This window comes from Clinocottus analis, unplaced genomic scaffold (genome assembly GCF_023055335.1).
Source record: "Clinocottus analis isolate CAN_PGR_092001 unplaced genomic scaffold, fCliAna1.0.p SCAF_15, whole genome shotgun sequence".
Taxonomy (NCBI): Eukaryota; Metazoa; Chordata; class Actinopteri; order Perciformes; family Cottidae; genus Clinocottus; species Clinocottus analis.
In genome coordinates, this window is record NW_027175876.1 from 13312835 (window position 1) to 13336324 (window position 23490).

The 23490-nt window shown below is 45.8% G+C and overlaps 1 protein-coding gene across 6 annotated transcripts; it reads right to left on the reverse strand.

The window, feature by feature from the left end:
- Positions 1-6794: 6794 nt before the first annotated feature.
- On the reverse strand, positions 6795-23166 carry map3k7 (mitogen-activated protein kinase kinase kinase 7). 6 transcript variants are annotated; one of them, XM_068576612.1, is made up of 18 exons: positions 22960-23166; positions 22260-22379; positions 21995-22105; positions 21756-21821; positions 21566-21611; positions 19719-19857; positions 18793-18921; positions 17126-17250; positions 16620-16750; positions 15953-16034; positions 15066-15190; positions 14808-14955; positions 14018-14098; positions 11802-11869; positions 9930-10026; positions 9574-9635; positions 9134-9249; positions 6795-8619 (listed from the first exon to the last, which is right to left on the reverse strand). In XM_068576612.1, exons 2-18 carry the CDS (start codon positions 22350-22352, stop codon positions 8439-8441), a joined length of 1800 nt encoding a protein of 599 aa, XP_068432713.1. In that variant the 5' UTR covers positions 22353-22379; positions 22960-23166; the 3' UTR covers positions 6795-8438. The 6 variants fall into 6 exon arrangements, with proteins under 6 accessions (XP_068432713.1, XP_068432715.1, XP_068432714.1 ...); XM_068576614.1 differs by having other exon boundaries at positions 22765-23166; XM_068576613.1 differs by having other exon boundaries at positions 22533-23166.
- Between the last annotated feature and the right edge of the window lie 324 nt (positions 23167-23490).

Sequence of the window (23490 nt, forward strand, 5' to 3'; positions counted from 1 at the left end):
CCACAGTTCTGCTCGTTATATCCATACGTCTTTTCCAAATAAAGTTCCCTCCCCAGCGGAAACAACTGCTTTCTATGTTTGTCTGCACCCATGTGACATCAGAGGTGTGGATCTTCTAGACACTGGAAACCAAATATTCAGACTTTTCATTTGTTGGGAAGGTGTTTGGTTGTCAATTTTGGTATTTGGTGTGTGTGTTGGTCTTAATCAAATGACATGAAATGGAAAAAAAAAAACTCCACATCATTATGTTCAGCTCTGATTCGGCCCTATTTTATAGGAATTTAGAAATGGGAAACAGCCTGATATGTGGGAGTGCAACTTTAGTTTATCAGAATACACAGAAATTTCATTCCACGCCGACGCGACGTAAGTGGAATTAATTCCTTTCCATCCCTGTACTGGCGCATCCTGAGGTAGGATTCTTTTGAAATTGTCAACCCGCAAACAAAAGCCCATGAAAACGCAATTTTCCTTGAAAACATCGGCTCCGTGCAGTTGATCAGAATCGAGCGCTCGGCACATCAAAGCTGGCGGTGCGGGCCTGTTATTATGCAAACCGAATGCACTTATTACGCCTCCAGACCTGCAAACCTCCAGCCCAACCAGCCGGTGAATAAACAGCCCTCTTGTGACATTTGACTGTTTATTTGTGCTTTTCTTTTCTTCTCTTTTTCCCAGACCGCTACTCGTGGAAAAACTGTGCGGGTTGACGCGGGCTCGGTGTTTACGCGGCAAGAAAAAAAGCGGCCTGTTATTGGTCTGAACTCCCACTGTCGGTTTCACCTGCTGCTGAAAAGATGCTGTGGTGTGACTGCGCTTCAAAACCCCGCGGTAATAAAAGGCCTCCGCGGAGAATGTCAGTCACATCACGTCGCATCGACACAGCTTCAGAGGCCTCCCCCGCCCTGAACACACGTCGAGTTGACACGCGCGCTTGCTTGTGAAAAGAAGAAGAAGAAAAAGTGTCTAAACAAGGTGTAAGGGACCTGCTGATGCGGCGCACGGTGGCCATTTCCTCTTCTTTAACAGCCCGCTCTCATCCTTTGACCCCCGACGGCGCCTGGGAAGGAGTTGTTCACCCCGCCGTGACGACCTCACCTCTCTCGCTCACACAGTGGATCAGTGCATCAGCAGCGAGGTGACAATACAGCTCGGAAATAGTTTGTGCTCGGGCCCGACTGTTTGTGAGGATTGATGAGGTTTTTAGTTGTTTTTGTACATCACTGAACAGAGTTATGTAACTTGATACAAAAAAAGAGAGGGCAAATCTTTTCCTCACCAGGACACGGTTCCATTGTCCTTTGATGGTAACGGTAGTAAAGATAATGTAATACTAATGGACTATTTTTCACTTATTGTTGTTGATGATACACTGAAGTGTGCGTCCATTATACATTTGCAAAAATCCTTTTCATGAGTATGACCGTTTCCCGTCTAAAAATGTGCTTGAACGGTTGAATCGTCATTAGTTCTGTTCATATCAAACGTAATGTTGTTTCATTATGATGAAACAATTATTGTTCAAATCGGCCGCCTGTAAATATGTAATTATCTAGGACACACTTACGGAAATAATACTGGTGCCGATCAAACAACACATTTTCTGGTATCAAATTGACAGAACTGCGACGCTAAGCTATTACTAGCATGTTCATGGTGAAGTCCTTGTCGGGATGAGCTGGATGGAGGTGGATGGAGGTGGTCTAAAAACACCGGACTTTCACCATGGAGACCGCTGTCTGTGTCCCTCTTGAAAGCAAAAGTAGATTATGTGTCACGTTGCTCCCGTGATTAAATACTTACGTAGTTATTGTAACCCAAACTTTGTCCGATTCATTACGCAACTTCCGTACCGCAAATTTCTTCCTAAACCTTACCAAATAGTGTCGTTGGCTCAAACCAAATAAAGTAGTTTCCTATGAAGATGCGCGTTGCCGGACATTGGGAGAACACGCAGAAAATGAGCAATGAGCTTTCCTGCGATGTCACACAAACTGTTGTGTCTCCACTGATCCGTTACTCTTTAGTACATCTGCCACTTCAGTCATGTCAGTGCCTTGGAGGCCCCTTTGGCTCCTCGAAGTGCTTCAATACGAGACCTCCGTTGTGCCCTCGGTGTCGTGGCGAGGTTGTGGACCATCGGCTCCGGGACGAATCTCAAAGAGTGTCGGCTGGTGGCCTCTTCGGACCGTGACGCAGCGGGGCGTTTATAGAAAGAAAGAAAAAAACCATCGAAAAATGAATTTAGCGTCAGTGAAAGGAAGCAGCCTCTCAAACTCTCCCTCCCCTCCGTCCTCATTAGTGCGCCTCCAAATAGACAGGCGGGGTGGAAATTATGAATGAAGAATGACGCGAGCGAGGCGCTGTTAATTCACCATCCCAATTAGCATTCCGTCGCCGCGACTGCGGCTCCAAACGCAACGTGTAATTACATAATGCATGAAGCGGAGTAAACAAAGAGCGCGGGGCTCCCTTTGCTCCTCTGACGGCGTTCGACGGAGGCCTCGGCGAGTCCTCACACAGACGCCTGCGGCCGCGTTGGAGACCGGCCGGGGATTCGCGCAGATTAATGAAATTTTAAGTGGCACACGGCGCAATTTATAGACCAACATGCGAGATGTTATGACCCAAATTTGGTCCATTATTAAAAACGGCAACATATCCCTCACACACACTATCTCTCTCTCTCTCGCTCTCTCTCTCCCCCCTCTCTCTCTCTCTCCTTTCTCTCTCTCTGCCAGAGCTAGCCTATTTATGTCACCCAGTTTCCATGGCTACCATGCCATAGATAAAATCTAAAGCACACACACGCACACACACAAACACACACACACGTTCTCAAGTGCAACACCAACTTCCCCCTCGCAAAGTGATGACGTTGATTCGCACAAAACTTTTTCAGCGCTGGCCAAAATATCTCTGTGGTGTCAAAAAAAGCTGACCTCTTTGGTCATTTTATTGAATGCGTTTTTGTGTCGTCGTTTTCTTTCCATGTTTCTGGGCTGGCTTCATGTTTAACATTCGACATCTTTGGTTTCCTCGTCGAAAACCTGGGTATTGTTTTGGCAGCGGTGTCGGAAAAATACTCTGAATTTAGTCTTCGAAATGCGACAGTGTTTTTTTTTTTGTTGTTGTCATTGGCCCCCCGTTGAATATAAAGAAAGCTTGACCACAAATAGAAAGTAGCCTTCCTTCCTCGGCCACACGATAATATAAATGGACCATCGCTGCTTCCCCCCACCCCCACACACACTCTTGGGTTTCCTCTAAGCAGCCCACGGTGGGGCTAAACGCTTCCACGTCCTTCAGGAGAACAAAGAGCGCAGGACGCTGTCCTCCTCCGTTCCCCGAGTTCAGCGAGGGCGAGCAGGAGCACATGTGCACAATACCTGGCCGGAGGAAGGAAGGGAAGGTGACATCACTTCTCCACAATGAAGTGACTCACTCTTCCCCATTTAGCGATCTACTTCAAAACACAGACGGCAACAAGAAAGGAAGAAGAAAAGAAAGAGGGACAAACGGAGTCCCTTTGTCAGCAGAATGCCGAGATGATTTCCAACCAGGAGCCGTGAGCCCTTTGACTGCGGAAACAGACAAACGGGTCATGTTCAAGGCCCCCCCCGCTATCAAAAGGCCAGACGTGGCTTATGTAACGGAATCCGTCGCCGTGTCGGATCCGAATCAGCTGAATTCAAAAGGAGCGGCGGTTCACACAATCGGTGAAGTAGGTCGGGGCATGACATAATGAGGATTCACTTTGATCCCAGCAATTGATACGCTGAAGGTGCACGGTTCTTTGTCTGTGGAAAAAACAGCTCCACGGAGCCTTTTTAACTGGAAAAGGCTGGATGTTTAGCACCACCTGCTGGCCGAACCGAGGCACCGCAGCAAGGACGAGCAGGGCTGTACTGCACGGCCTCCAGACGCACGCTTCTACGTTTTAGCTGTTAAGCCTGAGGGCAAAATACACTCAAAAAGCAAATGGGACCAAATCCAATTGGGTATGAAGTGCTTTTGGGATATGTACTGAAGAGTCAAAAGTATTTTGGTGTCTTGCGCCCATCACCTTTTTTTTAAGGGAGATGGATCGCGGCTGATACGGATTGCCGATCGACGACGAGCCATCTCTCTGCATCGGCATTTCAACCCGTGAATTGTCCGTGAATCCCCGTATAGCCGAACCTTTCACCATTACAACACAGCGTCCGCCCGGAAATAAAACCCAAAACAATTTGTGCTCCACACGTCCAACTGTCCCGAGGGAGTTCCCACCTGTACCGTACATCACCCAGAGCACAAGCATCACACTTACTCCCCAAATGGCTCCTGCATGAGGACAATGTTTACTCACTATTGCAGACTATACTGTTTTAACACCAACCATAAATGTAATTAAATCAATACATTTATAAAATAAGCCATATTCTCAGCAGCAAAAGGCGAAATAAAGTTCAACCGCAGCTGCTCACCTTAATATTTACGATGTATCACACAACTGACTATACTGACGGACTTATTAGTCGTGACCTAAATCTCAGTGACTCCACTGTTTCAAAGGGGTGCCGGTCTTTCACGGTCCACTAGGGTGCCAGCCCTCTGACTCTCGTCCATCTTCTCCTCTGTCGTCTCGGCCTTCCTCCTTTCTACCTCCTCTCGTTGAAATCTCCTTGAGCCGCTCGGCATTTCCTTCCAACCTCCACACAGGAACCCTGCTGGCAGCTGCTGAAGGGAACTCCGTTTCCGAGCTTCTGTTTTTTTTCTTCCTGGCAAAGGATCGCCGATGAGCCGTCCCGACGCTGCGCTCACAGCACACGGCTCATCCCCGTGGTCAAATGAATGACCTCCCGAGGTTCCAACATCTGGAGAGCGTTGGTTCCGATTAACACTATGCTGCTGTGCCCGGGAATTCGACACAACAATGTTGTCTGTACCGAGAGGCATTTTCCTCTGGGAGTTTAGAGACCCGGGAGAACACAAAAATGCCGGCACAACCCTTTCTTGTCCCCCGGCTGTTGGGGGGGAAAGTGGTTTGTCTGGCAGCCATATTGAACCTTTTCATGAGATCTTCCGAAACAAAAGGGGGACTGATCTGCCAGGAATCAAAAAAGCATGCGTGTGAATTATTCAACCTCCTTGAAAGCTTCGAGTTGACGTCACTGTGGAGCCGAGAGCCGGTACGACCGCCCAGAAGACTCCGGTGTTGTTGACTGCTTGCGCAGGTGCAACAAATGTTTCCTGGCTGTGACTTCAGTTTAGCGACAACCTGTCAACCCTTTGCTGTCGATGGTATATCAGGAATGTTGCCAAATAAAGGATTCAATAGGCTCGTGAAGATTTTCAATGAATGCTACCAGATCTTTGAACAGGTTCCTCATTGCAACCTCAGCTTGTACGGCAATATGGACATGACCGTTGCTGGACAAGTCCAATCCCACTTCCTGATGGAGTTGCAAGGTGAACGCAGAAGGAGGATCGGCTAAATTATATCTCCTCAGTTTGTTGAAGGCTGAGCAAAAACCTTTTCCCGCGTGGAGCAGCAACTTCTATACACGTTGGCCAAGTGTTCTTGCAGCGGGTGATCGGGAGTCAGATGTCAGCAGCTGCACAGCTCTGTTGGCTGACCTCAAGTGAACCGGTCCAGGTTACGCAAGCAATCGCCTCTGCTGACAACCATCAGAGCCATGGACCTCTTCCTTCATCACACTGAAAGCTCTAAAGCTCTAAAGATCACACTGAAGAGGAGCACATTGTTGTCTTTAATTGTTTACTTGCATCATTTGGACGAGCCTTCCTGGCACCCTGCAACCTTCCAAGTGAACTTTTTTTGTCCTTTGTGTGCATCAGCTTCCACTGCAACTGATCAGCGGGCTCGTGTCCGATCAGTCAAACGGTCCATCCTCGCTCTCGACAAACACAAGTGCACTTGGATTTACGCCAGTGTGTGTGTGTGTGTGTGTGTGTGTGGCGTGCACAAAAAGGAATGAATGGCCAGTCGTAATGAGTCACGTTTGCTTTTATTTACGCTCACGTCGCGGGTTACGCCTCCACTTAGAGGGGCTGCATAGACGGGATCACAAATCACACCTGATTGGGTTTTTTGCGAAAGTCAGATTTCTGCTTCTTTGTCCTGTATCGCAATGCGAAAGGATCGTCTGTAAACTCCTCTATACAGCCAAAGCTTTCACTAAACACAGCTGGTCAAAAGACAAGTCCTCAATTTTAACATTGATGACTCCAAAAAAAATAAGGCTGAGAAATGTTGCCAGATTAGACTGCTTTCCGTCCAACCTGGCAACATTCGGCTACTTTTGAATTTATTGGACGGTGAAAAACAACAAGCGTTGAGCTGGTGGGTTGAATTTGGGCAGCTTTCCTGTTTAAAATGTAGCCGTTTTTCTTTATTTTTTAAAAACACACTGAAAACAATATTCAAAAACAAGCTGTTCTTTTAAAAAGGTAGAAAAACAACACTGATGCTTCATAACTTTGTTGTGGCCACTCACTCCTCCAGGAGCAGCGCTTCACCTCGCTGCTCCGCCGGTTCCTGCTGGGAGCCGACAGAGACACCACCCTGCTGGAGGCCCGGCCGCACCGCTGGTACACACACATCTTACACATTGCACCGTCGAGCAGCTGAAAACTACAAACCATCACATGTAAGAACTACTTGACACTCCAATAAATTACATGGCTTGACAGAAAGGGTGAAGCAGTAATAAATTAAAAAAAAGAGAACGAATACAAAAATACTGTAAATTCATCTGCCACAGACACTCAAACAGAAAAGGTGCTTCTTTTTCACCAGTTTATTTCATAATGCCTTGCTCACTGCCGTATACTGTAGATCGGTTCCCTGACGTAGGAAATACTCCATGACCAGTGTGCTGTGCGTGTGGTAACTTCATTCTTTGTGAACAGAAAACTCATGAGGGCGATCTGGTGAAGATTCACTCCTGTACAGTACCACATTCTTCTTTTTTTTTAAAAAAAGTAAAACTCATCAAGTCTTGCTCTTTTAAAATCAAAATTGCTAAACTGAGATAAAATGTGTACATGACCAGACAAAACAAAAGTGATTGTGCAAAAGTACTTGAGGGTTATGAAACCGAGAAACAAACTAAACAAAATCACATTATTTTTTTCTTCTAGAGTACATGTCTTGTTTTGGATGTAAAGCTGGTGGGAGACATTTACATTATCAGCTTACTGACATCATTCCTTCTCGCTCACCTCCAGGGAGAATTTCATTCACTGTCCTTTACATTAAAAATAGATTTTTTTTTTTAGCTTTTATCCCCACTAAATGTCACATAAAACAAGCACTTAAAATGCAGGCAACTTCTAAGGCAACATGTGAACTAAAAACAAACTACATACTGTATAAGGAGGTATAGGCCCCTCTATTTTTGTCCGCAAGGGCATTCCCAGACCAGATAAAACATGTCCTAATGCAGAAATGACACAAGAGCTATCATACAAAGTGAACTACTGAATAGAAAAGACAAAAAAAACAAAAAAAAAACATCGACACTCAAGAAAACAATACAAAGTAAAATAAATCCAATTAAAAAGGGGAATCCGCAGCCTCCCGTGTTTGCTTGGGAAGCGAGGTGTGTGTTTTGTTTGAAGAGCATGAGGAGCAGATTATTAACGCTGCTTCCAGGTTTCACCCTCCCCCAAAGGCTGTTCCCTTTCCTGCAGCGTCCGACACAGACTACGCCCCTCGCCGACCTGACGGCACCTCGGAGAAGTAGACGGGTACGGCGGTCTGTGGGAAAGGGCTCGCGCTCACGTTTAGAGAAATGGGGAGACGTTGATTTAAGGGGGTGTGTGGTTTGCATAACAGGGATTCCACGCACACGGGTTCCAAACTTCATCTCCGATCTCGAAAGATTCTTGCATATGATTCACACTCCCCCCTCCCTCCCCTGCAGAAAAATAAAAAGAAAGCCTTTTCACATTCTGAAAGAACACAATCGCCGCCGACCGGGCAGCCCAGAAGGCCGTGAGCACAAACCTGTAGAAACACACGACCCTGCACTCAGCACCGCACCCGAGGAAAGGGGGTGGGGGATGGGGGAAGGGGGGGGATAGACGCTCGGTCACTGAAGGGAAAGCTCCGACCCCCGGAGCGCAGCGGCAGGGTCCGTGAGCTCGAGTGATTGTTTGGTCTGCGGTCACAGCTCACACTGTGAGGATGTGCAAATGTATGTACAGAGGACGTCATCATCCCGCTGGACAGACGTTGAGGGTCTACAATGCGACATGCAGGACACGGGTCTCTTTACAAAGCTGGATTGGAAACAGTGTGTGTGTGTGTGTGTGTGTGTGTGTGTGTGTGTGTGTGCAGAGAATGAGCAGGTAGTGTTGTAGTGTCGGTGTGAGGGAGGGAGGGGGAAGAGATTGGTAGCAGTTCAGCAGATGTCTCCGTCTCATCACGACGTGCCCTGTCTCTTCTGTTGCTGGACCCGGATCAGGTCCAGCTGCTTTTTGCACTTCTGGTAGTACGTGGACAGACTCTTGTTCTCCTCCAGCAGCTTTTTGTGCTCCTGCACCAGACGGGACGTGTTCTGCTGGTCCTTCTCATCTTGGTCCAGTTCGGCGATGAGCTCCTTCCTGCACACGGGGGGAGCGGGCGTGAGGCGGTGTTATCTTTTCAGCAACGGCTAATTCTGGCTTTGGAAACGCTTGAATGCCGAACGACCGGATCAATTCAAACTAACACGTTGAATTTATTCAAGTTAATTAATTTGATTAATTACGGCTCCACTCGTTTCTGGAGCCTCTGCTGCCGCAGAAAAAGTCTGGGAATTTTGCCATCTGCAGTTTAGAGACAAAACGTTTCAATGTTGTGATTACGGGATTTACAAGACTTTACTCCATTTTCAGATTTTAAAGATAGCTTCAACTGAGCCCTGTTTTAAATATTAAGTTGTAAAGGATTATATATAAATTACATTACACAAAACACTGAGTTTTCTATGGGTATGGCCTTGTTTAATCCCTTGTGGCAACAATGCATGCATAAAAAGAAACGCACAGTACACCTCAACACCAAGCAAATCACTCAAAAAGCACTCAACGATCCAAGCAGATTGGAAATTGACGCCCGGGGGGCGAGTACACATACTTTCTCTGGATCAGCAGGGCGATCTCCGTCTGCACCTTCAGGTATTCTTGGGCCATCTTGCAGTGCTGCTCAAACACGGCCATGGACTCTTTGGAGTTGGGACAGGGAGCGAGAGGCTGGAAACAGACACACGCATGTTGCTGTTAAATCGACGTCGGACCCCGTGGCATGACGGCAGAATGTATTTATACCGGCTGCGAGTGGAGTCTGAGCAGTTAATAATACGCCAAACATCTCACTGGTGCTGCCAACGTGTATTCATGTGCACATTCCGCTTTTTAGATAGCATCATGTTTTCAGGGCTAATCCCTTCATAATTAAGTAATTTACAATGCCCTTCAATTCATCTCTGGGAGGATCGAGCGGAGCTGCGACAGCGAGAATCCCATTGGCCGCCGTCGCTGTCTGAAAACATTTAAAAGAAACGAGTGGCGGCGTACCTGCAGCTGGTGATCCAGGGTGAGATAAGCCATGGGAATGGAGTTGTCCGAGCCGTTGGTGTCTGAGAAAAGGGAGAAAAGAGAGTGTTGGGTTAGGATTGCAACAGGGAACAGTATCGGCCACCTTCCTCAGCTTGGGCCGAGCAGAAATCACTGATCCAACACCACAGTGTGTTTAGTGAAGCCTGACACGTCTGGCCACAATGACACCGATGCTGTTGACTGTTAACATGACCAAAAATCATCCCAGGTAGTCGGGTGTTGCCAGTTATCTTTTTTTTGTTTATAAATCGTGACATTCCATCATTCAAGCTGCCGATATTGCGTGTGGTAGCCGACTGTAGTGGAAACGGTACCTGTGGGGTCGTCGGGGGAGAAGTAGCCTCGGCTGCTCGTCTTATCGGGCATCATCCTGACGCTCGGACTGGAGGACCGGCTGCTGTTCCTGCTCCCCTGCAGGAGGACACAAGACACCGTCTCGTCACCTGGCGAGCCACACGCAGCGCCAGACGGGCAAAAAATGGGATCTGGCTAAAATAATAAAAACTTGTTAGGGGGCGACTTGTGAAAAATATCCTGTGAATCTGAGGTTAATGCGATGTTAAACCTGTGTGCGCATGTCTCAAGTGTCTCTCTGGCTCCACATGTGGGAATGGAATCAAAATGGCAACAAAGCAAATACACACAACTCCACGATCAATGGCAGCGTCTCAGCGCTCAGACTCCCAACAGGCGGCACGGCGCGATTTATCTCTTTTAGCGACGGCATTGGTGTTCAAAGTCTTCACGGTGAACTCCAAATGAACTTTTGATTGCACGGAGCGGCGGGTTCACGAGCGTCACAGATGAAGACAAATGGTTGAGGAGAGCGGGAGGAACGCTCCAAGCACCGGGAGCTCGCTTGAAGCCGAGCGTGTCTGAGATGAGGGGGCACGGAGCCGTTCTCCGCTCGTGTGACGCATCGAGGCGTGCGCCGCGTTGGATGACCTTTTCTCCCGAAGGAGCGCCCGCTCTTGACAAAGAATGCATCAAATGCTCCGGAAAGACGGCATCAGTCGCATATCCGTCGCGTCGCGGGAGGAATGATGAGTCGCAAACAAAGAAATATAAACAAAGAAGCAACAACCTTCTTGGTGGAGTTCAACTTTTTATTTTGCATATCGTGAAGATAACATTTTTATCTGTGCATTTTAATTCATCAGGGTTTTACAATGTTTTGTTTTTTTTTAATGTAGACTATGCATTAGCCCGTGAAATAAGGGATAGTAATCTCACTTATTCATGATGCATGATCGTGAAATATTAGTTTGTGTGAGTGGCGCTGTCCCGGGTGCTGAAACGCAGTCTGAATAAAGTCAGAATGGCATCAGCGACAGTCGACGCATTCATTTGGATGTTTATAGGCCTATACGTATGAGCAAATGTGCTTTTATGGGCCGTTATGCATTTGATTGTGATTATTTGAGTTTCATTTTTCATTTAAATGAGTTCATTTAAATGAAAAGGAAAACCTGTGAAGTCATGAGTTAATGACAGCAAAGTAACGCACAATAGTTAATAATGTTAATAATGACCGCCCGTTTGAGGACAGTACGACAGCATGTGCCCCCTTTTGAAATGCTTTTTAATTACAGATCTAATTGGCCTCAAGCTTGTTAGCACGACGCTGTAAGAGGGCCCGGGAGGCTACGCGAAAATTCACAGGCAGGAAAGAAGTCCTGCTCGACTTTGTGTCCTCCACCTGACTGAACGGGTCAGAGGGTTTTCTGCTGGCGGGCAGCGGGATGCTCCGCACGTGGAGAAACAACAGCAGCAGGTTTCTTTTTCCCACTCTGACACAACCTGCCACGAGAGAACCCTCCTTGTATCTGACTGGTTCCTCTCACTGACAGAGTGGAGGACGAAAGGTGACAGACACTCGTAAAGAGAAGGCTCTTCTCCTCTGACAATCGCCCTCTCTTTTCCTCTGTGTGCGTGTTTGTGTCAGCGCTGGACAAATGTATCGTTTGTATAATAAGGCCATACGCAACTGTATTTCCCGCAGTAACTGTGTTCATGTACTTTGAAATGAGCGACACAGGGTCACCGCGCCTACTTCATTTTAGAGAGCAATTTAATTTAGATTAGAATTTGAAACATGACACCAGCTGCACAGACCAATTTACACCCCCGATCCCAACTGTGACTGTATCCCTCGGCCATCCCTCCTCTCTCCCCCCGAGTCTTACCTGGCTGGACTCTGTGCCGATGCCCGGCAGGTCCTGCACGGACCGACGTCTCTGAGCTTCGCATGTGGCTGTGGACAGAGGAGAAAGAGTGAGAGCTGGTATGGACAGCGAGGCTGGGGAGTTTGGTGCCCCCGTGCTGGCTTGAGGGTGATCCAGGCTCACAGGGGACAGCTGCACCGGTTTAACCCCTCTGTGTCCCGGCCTGTCTGCGTGCACTGTGGCATGGACGGGACAGAGTCACCGTGGACCAGACCTGACCACAACCACAGTCTACAGCACATACGATATGGCATTCACCAGGGTTCACATAACAATATGCAACACGTCAGGAGTTTTGGGATTGCACATGTTTTTGTGGTTTCCCCCCACAAACTTCACATGACATGGGACACGTCTACTTGATTTCACTCACTCACTCAAAGCTAAGACAGAGGACCGAGTTCATCTGCTCTTGGCTGACTAGAAGCTGTCTACGACACACTGAAGGCACAACGCTGAAGGACACACACACATAAACACACGGAGGAGAACACAAAGAACTTGTCAGACAAACTGAGTGGAACTCTTTCCAGTTTTGCTCAAGTTCAGTCACCGTTGTAATGAAAACTAAACCTGGTCCACATGTTCCGTTTCATTTGGAAATACGCCACAATACTGAAGCTAAAGATGCTCCAACTTCCATTCAATAGTAACTTCACATCCGTTTCCAATGTACAAGTTTAGTTAATTATACAATTGTGTTGCATTATACATTGGATTCTGGTGCATTATTGACATATTGATCTTTTTATTTCTTCTTATGGTCCATACATCAATGTTTCAGCACTGATTTTCACACTCAGAAATGAAGCAGATGAGCCACTGTCAAATGATCCCATCTTTCAACTAAACAATAACAAAATGCAATTTTCTGGGCCTCGATTGTTTTCCCTGCTACTGAAAAGGCTTTTTACTACGACTTATACCGACTGAATTGTGTATTTTGTATACCGTTACATTCCTACTCAATGGCTACAAGGAGTTAAGACCCGTTGTCCAGGCGTCCATGTGCAATTCATCAGCTGTCTTCCCCAGTCACCGGATTATATTAGCCACCACCAACGTGTCTCACGCGGCTCTAAAACAGAAGCCTTTTCTGAAATTCAGAGCTGTCCCCATTCCTTTCATTCGTACCTCTGCTTGTAATAATAGCTCTGACCCTCAATGTGAAAGAAATTAATCAAAAGGACTTTTTTTTCCCAAGGTTAATGGATGTTAAAGAGAGCAAGAGGGGGGGGGACCCTCCCCGTCCTTCCTCCAAAAGAAACTGCCAAGTCCTCGATGCATGAAAGGCGAGGACGAGCTCAAATGCAGAGAACCGGTGCATCGATTTCCTCCTGCTCTGCTGCAGCCAAGCCAGCGGGGTGACGAGAGCACGGGGACATGAGTCAGACAGTTGCTCTCATTTGTGTCAGGGGAACGGATGCCAGATACTGATTGGATTCCCTGAAGTTAGCTCAAAATGAGTTGTTGTTGACACAGGTGACAGACAATTAATTAGAACTCAAATTTTGGGTGTTCAAAATAAATAAAGAAAAGTGACACCAGATGAGAATATTAACTCATGTCCCGCTTCTGCCAACTAAAAATCACATAAGGCACAGAGACAAACGGCAACTCCGATGTGTGTTACTCCAGGATCAGCTCGATTGACCCTTCGCCAAGTCCCGCCGCTCGAGAGCAGACCGGCCAATCGTAGTGTAGCATCCGCCACAGGATGTGGTGGGTCACCTTCGTACCATGATCTGTAGACTTCAGCGTCTGCCATTGTCTTTGTACCCTTTTTTTTGTCTTTGTTGAATCAAATTGACATCCTTGTATGTCCTTCAAAAAGCCTTTTGTTGACCTTTCTGAAATGTTTCCCTACTCAAAAATGAGATAATGTATATTCATGGAGTGCGGTGAGTGACAGTGTGGGCTCCATTGAAGCTCCGAGAGTTAGCCAGAGTAGCAGCGGGGAGGAGTTGGTGCTTAGCGAAGGGTCAATAACATTGTTTTTCTTGAAAATAGAGACTGCCCTGAGCATGCGACAGATTTCAGATAAATGAACAGTCGGCGGTTGGTATCATATGGAGTGACACACAGGAGAGAGCCACGTCAGAGCACAGCAACCCACACCAGCCAAGCCAAGCCAACTCCACCCGGTCACCAGGAAGGCCCAGTGGTCCCAGAGATACCTGTGACGACGATCTTGGGGACATCCAGAATGGTGCCGTACGACGCCGTTTTACGGTGGCCTCGTTTATACTGGGGACGTGCTGCGAAAACACACACATACACACATACAGCTGCGAACACGACAAGCATGCAGACCAAGACAGACTCAGGGCGGGGCCCACAGAAGGACTGAGTGGAATTGTGGGCCGCGCACATGCAGAGCATACGTGCAAGGGCAGCATGCACGTACGATGCAGACGCTGCTTTTCTCCGCACAAAAACATCAGCGGGCATTCGGCTCTATTGCTGTTTGGATGAGAAGTTCAAGACGTTCAGACAAGATGGTCTGAGGACGGGGACTGCTGATGCTCGAAAATACAGGCAATCCATTCCTTAATGTTGCGTCAAAGTGTGAAATCAAGAAGAGCAACGACAGAAGCCCAGACGTACTCAAATCAAATCAACAGCACCGGTGAGTGTGTTGTCTTTCTGGCACGGTGTTTACAGGAGGGCCTTGGCGTTCAGGGGGTGTAGGGCCGTGTTTGTATGAGGAATCAATCTTCCCCTCTAATGTGATGAAACGGCATGACAAATAAACTGACACAAGTGTCACAGGAGGAGTTTCCTGTGGACTTGGAGAGGCCTCATTCCAACATGACTTGACAATACCACTGCATGCCTTCTCCTGTGCAACTTTTCTTGTTTAATAGAACATTCTGGATCTCATAACAGCATGCCAAATTTGCCTCGCTGTGCTCCTCTTCCCGCTCTCCTGTGCGGTTCTGTGTCGTGTGTGATGTCTGGCGTTACCTGTGGGCGTGAATGGCATCTTGGGCTCCAGCTCCGACAGGTCGGCACTCATTCTTTTGCTGTCCGATGACGCGAGGCACTGTGTTCGTGCGGGAAGACTCTCGACACTGCCCCCCCTGGACAGAGGCAGAGTCCTTAATGGGTCAGCCTGAGAAAACAGAAAAGACAGAACTCTCACTCTAATCGTCCGCTTTGACAGTATTTGCTTTCCCCCTGTGACTTAATCTATGAAGAACAATAACAAAGAGTTGGTTTCACCTTGGGCTTGAAGTAGGGAGCGAACTGAGGCGTGATCTTGATGGTGTCGTTGCTCCCTTGAGAGTCACTGTGCTCCATGTTCGCGTCGCTTTTGCTGCTCGTGCTCGTGTAGTCCACATACGAACCTGATGTTCCCCCAAGACACAGGACGGGAGAGAGCTTTTTTAGAGGTTTCTTAATATCTCAACCGTGGTGACAATACTCCAAAAAAATTCAAACAAATCAAAAACACTGAAAGACAAGACAAATGTAGGAATTCGCAATAGATAAATAAGTTCACAGCTGCATTGGTCCAGAGGACAGGGAGTATAAGTGTCTATTTGCATGTTGGCAGAGCAACATTAGCAACAGCAGTTCTGCTACGTCTGTGTTTACAAGCACACAACTACGGCACACCTCCCCCCAATATGAAGGGATGCTGTTATGCAGCTTTCCTTAAACTCTGAAATTGTTTGCACAAAGTTTTAAACTATGGGACAAGGGAGATTGATCTCAAGTCTCAAGTTTAGTGTTCAGAGACTGACTTGTGACACTAGGTCCAGGGAGGTCCTGTGTTCACTAACTAGACTTTTGTTCACTCTTCACTCAGTCACAATGCAGCAGGAAAGGCCACACTGTCTAGAAGCTGTTATATCTCATTGAGAACTCCTTCAACTGGTTACATGTGGACACAAATGTTTTTTCAGACATGATCACATTCTCTACTGAAAAGGAGAAATAAATATAATTAGAGAGATGTTTCAAGTAATACTTATGCTTTCCAAACAGAGGATGAGCACACAAACACAAATAAGTGAAACATTCTAGATGCTTCAGTGTTAATAATCATTGACTACAGTTTGAAATTGGATCATGGACACACACACATTAAATGCAGACTCCTGTACCTGTGCTAGTTGCAGAGTTGCTCTGTCCATCATCTGAATACTGGTATGGATATTGAAGGGGTTCATCAGATCCTGGGAAGTACTGCCAAAAGAAGAAAGAAGAGTTCAGACTGCATTTGTTAAATATGCACATGATTGCATTTAAAACAAAAGTGACCAAAACCACACCTTTCTACCTATAATCATTGTGTATGACACGGTGAGGTTGATTCCAATGTAGAAAACTTGTATTCAGGAAGACTACAAATGAGCAACGCACAATTAACACACCGTTTGGCGGCCCTAATTGGACTTGGAATGTTAAAGCGATGAAGAACAAACCACAGAATTTTGATAGTAGGCGTTTTAATCTTAAAGCTAAACTACTAGTGAAGCCATTCTGTTGATAGGGAACTGTCTAGAAAGGAAGACAGAAAACTCTTTTCAAATATGACTTCAAAAGCTTTGAGGAGCCAGGCTGCATTTCCCTGTTGACACAACTGCCCATGAGCTGCTCACGTGACTGTCATGTGCTGAATCAAAGTTCAAATATTTAATTCTATGGAGTGGTGCAGAACTTTCCTTAATATATTACACTCTGCTCTCTGTGATTTAACTTGTTGGCCAGGTTTATAGATTCACTCTACTCCACTCTAATGAAGCCTGGGAGGAAGGGTTCGCAGATTACATTCATTAGATGAGTCATGATCTTCACGATCTCCTCCATGGAAGGCCGCTGAGAGGGATCTTTGGACCAGCAGCGAGTCATCAGACTCTCAAGGGGCTTGGGCAAATTTTTGATTAAAGGAGGTCTTGTGCCTGAATGTGGAAGAAAGAACCAAAACAAAAACAGTTAAAGAATTTGGCATCACACCAGACAAGCAAAGTATAAATATTGCATATTTATGCTAAATCCCCCGTCTCCCACTGCTCAAACTATAATGACTCAGGCAGGCAGATTCAGCAGGGAAAAATATTAAACTTGTGCCCGGGTGTTATTAGTGTCCCATTAGTATTCTCCCCCCATCCATCTCTGCAGTAGCGCAGGTGAACATGCCTTTCAGCTGGACTCTTTACTCCCACAGTCTCCCAGCAGGCCGAGCAGGGAGGGCACATCTAAAGACTCACAGCGGTACATCCTGCAGTTCCACCTCGCCCCAACACACACAGACTCACACACAGTAAGTGACTCACCGTTGTGCACAGCCCACATAATGCGAAAGGCTGGTCCTCCGATTTCATCAAAGGGCTTCCTGCGAGTGATCACCTCCCAGAGAATGATCCCCCAGCTGAACACGTCGCACTTCTCGCTGTAATTGCTGCCTGCAAGTACAGAAGAACGCACAGTAACACTTAGGTCCTTTACAAACGGGGCGAGGAGGCTGCGTTTGACTGACTTGATGAAGGTAATTCTCTGTGGCACATTTGAGATGAGAGCGGGGATGCGCCTGAGAAAGCACAGCAGCTTGTATCTCATCTCAGCTTTCAGGAGGAGGAAAATAAGGGAGCACGGTTTTTTTTTACACCGAGGAACGGCTCCTGTGTTGCTTAATTACTGGGCCTATTATTGCGGAATTGAAGTGCACATCGCACACCTATTCTAAAGTTGCTGCGTGGTTAAAGCTGATGCAAATTAATAGTAAAGAGTTCACAGAGAGGGCAGAAGTGAGTTGTTTAATCACACCGGAGTCTTGTAAGTTGCCTCCAAAAACAAGATAATGACTTAGGTTTAATTCATCTTTCCTCCTGACCCCCCCATGCCGAGAACACATCCCATCATGTAGAAATACATTAGGCTCCCGGCTGAATGAGAACACACATTTTTACACAGTGGTTCCCCCGAGGGAAATAAAGCCACCGGCATCACTCCATTCATCTTCTCTGTGCTCGGGAGGCTGACCATCGATAACGCAGCAGATTCAGGCTGCTGCTGCTGCTGAATCAAAGATTAGTGCCACGACGCTGGAGGCGCTGCCATTCAGGTGAAAGGTGACCAAACACAGGCGGATGCCAGAAGAAGCACATTCAAATGGAGTGAGCTGATGGGAATTCACGAGACGTTATTTGTATTGATTCCTTCTGTCGATCCGATTCTTTAGTGATTCCTGAACAATTGTTGGGTGGACAAAGAGTACATTGAGGCAAGGCTCTTAACTTTTTTCACCACTGTCTTAAAAAATAATTTCAAGTGTTCCAATATCATTGTAATCCCTGAAAGATTCAAAATAGTATCCCTTTACCTTGTTATTGTCTTCCATAGTGGTTGTTTTCCTAAAAACACAATTTAAATTATGTAATAATATCAAATAAATGATTGTATTTTCATTTAAATGATTTTGTTTAATGAAAACTATTTTTTGGCATACATTTTTAATTATGTATTTTATGGTGATTAAAGATAGTTTTAGGAAGTCAAAGATCAAGGTTTTCACCATTATAACCTATACCCAATACTATTTTATTTTTTCACCATTTCAGAGATTTAACAGAACTCTGTTATTCAGCTAAGCAGGACTGCGCTTCCCACAGCTGCTCACGACTAAGATTTAACTAACAGTTTTTTTGTTTAAGATGGAGCGTCACCTCAGGAAAAGTATGGTGCTTCCCCGTCGGGTTATTAGCACTTTTTCAGTTACGCTGCACAATGACGTGATCATTAAGAGGATTCAATATCCTCGGAAGCACGCAATCCACCGCGAATTCCCGCCTCTAGTGAGCTGGTTCACTGGATTGTGGCGATTCTGTGAGCATTTACAGATATCTAACAGCAACTGGATACAAATTTACACTATTTAGTTAAAACACCCAAATAACAGTGCAGGTAGCCAACGATCTTCAACTACTTGAAATGCCACTCATACTTGCCTTCAAATACCTCTGGGGCCATCCATGCTGCACTTCCTTTGTTGTTGGTCATGTGGGTCTGAATGTCACACGCTGTTCCAAAGTCACATATCTTCAGCACAGTGCCGCCTGCCACGAGAAGCAGACTGGAGCAAAGAAGGCAAAACATGAAGTCTATTAGATGCTGACAATGCTTTGAACTTGAAGTAATCAATGAAAAAAAAATGTTGTTGTGCTATAACCAGCTACAAGTCCACAGAGTGGTTCCCAAACTTTTTGACATCTGAACCTTTTCCCAGATTGTTTCATTTAAAAGCTGCTTGGCTCAGAAAGAGTGTGTGTGTGTGTGTGTGTGTGTGTGTGTGTGTGTGTGTGTGTGTGTGTGTGTGTGTGTGTGTGTGTGTGTGTGTGTGTGTGTGTGTGTTTTCTGTGTGCACTAACCAAAATCCTGAAAAAAACATTGCGGTCTTATTCAGCTGAGACCAACAGTCATGTGACAAACATTCAGTGAAAGTGCGGGCGATTTTTCTTTTTCTATTTCGGCATATGGCATCCTGACTGTGTTATACTGCACAACCATTTGAGTTCTCTCTACTTCTAGACAAGACTGAAGTTTCCACTGGGGTGGAGGACTTAAAATGGGGTTCAGAGGGTTCAAAATAAACACTGAAATTTCTTTTAAAGTAGAGCTCAAGAGGCATGGTTGATACCTCTGCACACCTGCCACATCTGTAAAGACTCAATAAACCTGCATGTAAAGACAAAAAGACCCTGCATGACAAAACATCTACACTTCTGCCACACACTAGCAGATCATATTCAAAGTGCAATATTTGTTATACAACATGAACTAAATCAAACACATTTAAAAAGGGGAAACCACCAGGCACTTTGCTGGCACAGTACACAGGAGACAAGAGAGTGAGGTGAGGAAAGAGCATACTTGGGTGGCTTGAGGTCCCTGTGAATGAGAGCCTTTGGTTTCATGCCATGGAGATAGGCCACGCCCTGGGAACACTGAAAACACCAGCTCATGGCATGGGAAGCAGTGTAATAAGGGAGGGGTTCAGCACCATGCAGCACTGTGGACAAGAGAGCACAGTCACAACCACCGTCACCACAGACAATAAACCTACAAAAGGAAACACGCCAGTAGTGCTTCACGACACTGTCGTACACACACACACACACACACACACACACACACAAGCCTCGTTGCCATGAAGAAGTTCCTGTATATTTTATTCTAGACGGCGTTTCTATAGTGGTGTAAAAACCTGTGGCAATTAGGTGAATTCGGCAACAAAAAAAAGGCAACATGAAAAGGGGACGAGGACTGCTGGTGCTCACAGAAATTTCACAAGTCTCTCGTCTATCGCTCGCACAATCTCCCTTTCCTAAATGACCAATCAGCGACAGTCATCCCTGCAAACCCCATCCTGAACAATCCTGTACTTTCACAGAGTACTTAATTCTTGGTCCTGGCGGTCGAAACGCAATCCGTTCCTCAAAAAGGTTCCATCAGTATTCCCAACTCAACCTAATGGCATCAAAGCTGTGGCGCCATCACGTAGTTCCCAGGAGTAATTCTGATGGAGACTCAGTAACTAGGGAGAAGCGGTAATTGTGAAGAGTGAAGCGCAGCACAGAGTCCCACACTGTGGGATTCACATCCTGGAAAAACAAAAACCTTCCAAGATGATCCTTTTGGGAATAACAGCTGTTCCAACGACTGATGTCTTGGGAAACCCGCTAAAAGACTTGCATATGAAACACGCTCGCGTCTATCGATTACACCGTAATGATTCTTTTAAAGCTGAGAAGCCCCTAACAGGCTTTTTAAACCTCCAAATGTCTTTTGGCCATCATTTCAATCACTTTGTCCTCAGCAAAGTACTTGCTGAGATCTGGGAACACAGCGACAGCAGCAGCTACATCTCAGTCCATGTTTGGTAACAAACACGAGAAGTCAGATGTTCAGACAGGTCGCAAACAAACCAACAACGTATTCAGATTGTTACGGAGCTAACCGACCCAGAAATGACAGTTAAAGCAGAAAGTGTGCCTTTACTACAAACAGTTGGGGTTTTCATTTCCTGTTCACCTCTTAAGAAAATAGTTGAATTAATCTGGGGGCTTGTTTAAAAACCTCTCGACCGTCTAACATCTGTTTCTTGACCCCATGTAACATGTTTTGAATGATGTTGCCACATTCTCAGTTCTCAAGAATAGACTAACTCTTATTATTACTAATAGCAATAATGTTCAAAACTGTAAAAACAGGACGCAAATTTCCAATAAAACTAATTAACCAACTGTAAACAGTGACGTGCTAATTCAATTCTGTGAAATTTAAGTCATTAATTTGATTCTGTACTGACCAGGTGTGGTCAGCTTTAGTGGGCCACATCCACTAAGTCAGCCTAAACATAAAATAACAGTCAAGAGGTCATCTGCACTCAAGTTGTATGATACTGAACTTTGCAGACACATATGTATCTTCAATAAGATCTTTATAACATTGCTGCACATTGCCGAATTTCCAAGAGTCCATTCGTATATTAAACTGCAGGGACAAACAGGGTTGTGCTGCATGTCACTGTGCAACGACTAGTCCATCGAGGAATTGGGACAAATGACCGCACATGCAAACAGTGGGAGGGGTCAACTGAACAGGGCTGCTTCTCATGTCTGTGCACGGCTGTGTTCGTTTCCACCACCAGCGAGGCGAAACGAATGCCAACATCTGGAACACAGCGGTGTCGCTCAGCATCGTGCACATGGACTCACCATTGTACAGTGACCCGCCTTCAGCGTATTCCATCACAAGGCAGACCTGGGAGGGAAAAGAGGAAGTCTTTAGAAACTCTGGCAGATGGATACAAACATACAACATCACACTGGGAGGTGGGGGGGTCAGATTGTCAACAGTGGCTGCGTGGTTAAGTCAGCACGACATGCGATACAATGTCTAACTTACTGGATTATTGCAAGAGCCGTACAACTTCACAATGTTGGGGTGGTTCACGCGGGAGAGCTGCCGGAGCTGGGGACAAAGAGGGAAACGTCACACGCAATCCTATTCGCATGCATGATATTTAATACTTTAAGTAGACAAACATTTATCACCCAGGCTGTCATTACACAAACTTTGTCCTACTTGAACTTGAGTGAGTGAGAGTGTGTCAACTAAACACATATAGACAATCACAACAATACCTCAACAATAAAAGCTTTCCTCTCCGATTCACTCTCAATGGTCTTGATTGCCACATCGTTGCCTTTCCATTTGGCTTTGCAAACAACCCCAAAGGCTCCTCTCCCCACCACCTGCAAATAAAATGGGGACAGTTCATCAGAAAGTTGCTACTCAGGAAACGTCAGCACCTTGTCTCCTGAACGTCCATGTAGAGCTTTAACAGCGTCCAGTCTTTGTCGGTGTCACACCACACACAAAAAACACACACACAAACACAACACCCACCTCCTCGACTTCAATATCCTCATAGTTGATTTCTTCGAATGGATATCCAGGAGGTGTTTCAAGTATATCGACGGACGGTAACGTCAGAGACATTCCTAGCTAACGTCAGCTAGCAGCTTACTGAAAAGAGAAGAACACGAGCGTTACTGTCTGTTTATAGTTAACAGCTATCTAGTTCAATTGGGGCACAAACAAAAAAGGCTGCGAAGACGTGCTTCAAGACATTATGCTATCTATCAACAGTGGCACAGTTGTATGACTAGCTTAACTAACTTGTCGCCGGCCCATGAGACGTGGATAAGTGACATGGCAAATAATGTTGCGATAAGCTAGTTAGAGTCAGTTACACATCCCGTCAAACACGATTAAATGGCTTAATGTGAGCCTCCTGTCAGCTAAGTGAGTCGACTGGCTAACCGCTTAACTAGCAAAGCTAACTGCAGCTAGCGAGCTAGCCTTGGCAAAACTGTCACTGTTATTTCAACAGTGCTTAAAGTTATCTTACGGCACACGTAACACGGGCTTGCGGCATCACTGCAGACCAGAGCAGACCACAAGTCAACAGCATCACACAACGCTCGCGGGTAAAAACAAGATACGTAGGCCTACAGTATATTGGCTAGCCAGTTTGCGTCAGCTGGCTAGCCTGGTTGCTAACGCTAGCTAGCTACCGGGACTTAGTTAGCTCCAACAATCCAACCCTTTCGCAGTTGTCTTGTCGCCAGCGCCGGTGGCTCCCTGGACATGGGGGACGTTTTCTGCTATTAATGGACAGAAAACCGAGGGACAACGTCCATTTTTAGAAATAGTCTTTCTCTATCCACTTGACAGCCAGACATAACTTTTTTTTCACAACTCGTCTAGCTTGGCTGGCTAGGAGTGTATTTTTATTCTTCGCAGGAGCAGCTCCATCAGGAAGTGTGTGCGCACTGCAATTGTGTCCCCTGCAAGTCGAGTAGGAGACCTCATTCCAACCATTATGAAAAAGGAAATTTATATATATATATATATATATATATATATATATATATATATATATATATATATATATATATATATATATATATATATATATATATTAGTCAAGCCATTTAATAAAAACGCATATTTTTCAAGATGTAATTTTAACAGTAAAATGTAATGGAGCAAAACTTTAGTATTGCCCACTGAAATGTAACAAGAGTGGAGTTGAACGGTTAATTAAGCAACACCAAATGGAAATACTAAAGTA

What these genes read in the sequence shown, in the direction of transcription:
- map3k7 (XM_068576612.1), bottom strand. Translation starts at nt 22,352, where the DNA reads ATGTCTCTGACGTTACCGTCCGTCGATATACTTGAAACACCTCCTGGA. An exon ending in TCGGCACAGAGTCCAGCCAG is followed by an intron (nt 10,027 to 11,801) that starts GTAAGACTCGGG and finishes GTCCTCCTGCAG; the next exon opens with GGGAGCAGGAACAGCAGCCG. An exon ending in GCCCTGCTGATCCAGAGAAA is followed by an intron (nt 8,620 to 9,133) that starts GTATGTGTACTC and finishes CCCCGTGTGCAG; the next exon opens with GAAGGAGCTCATCGCCGAAC.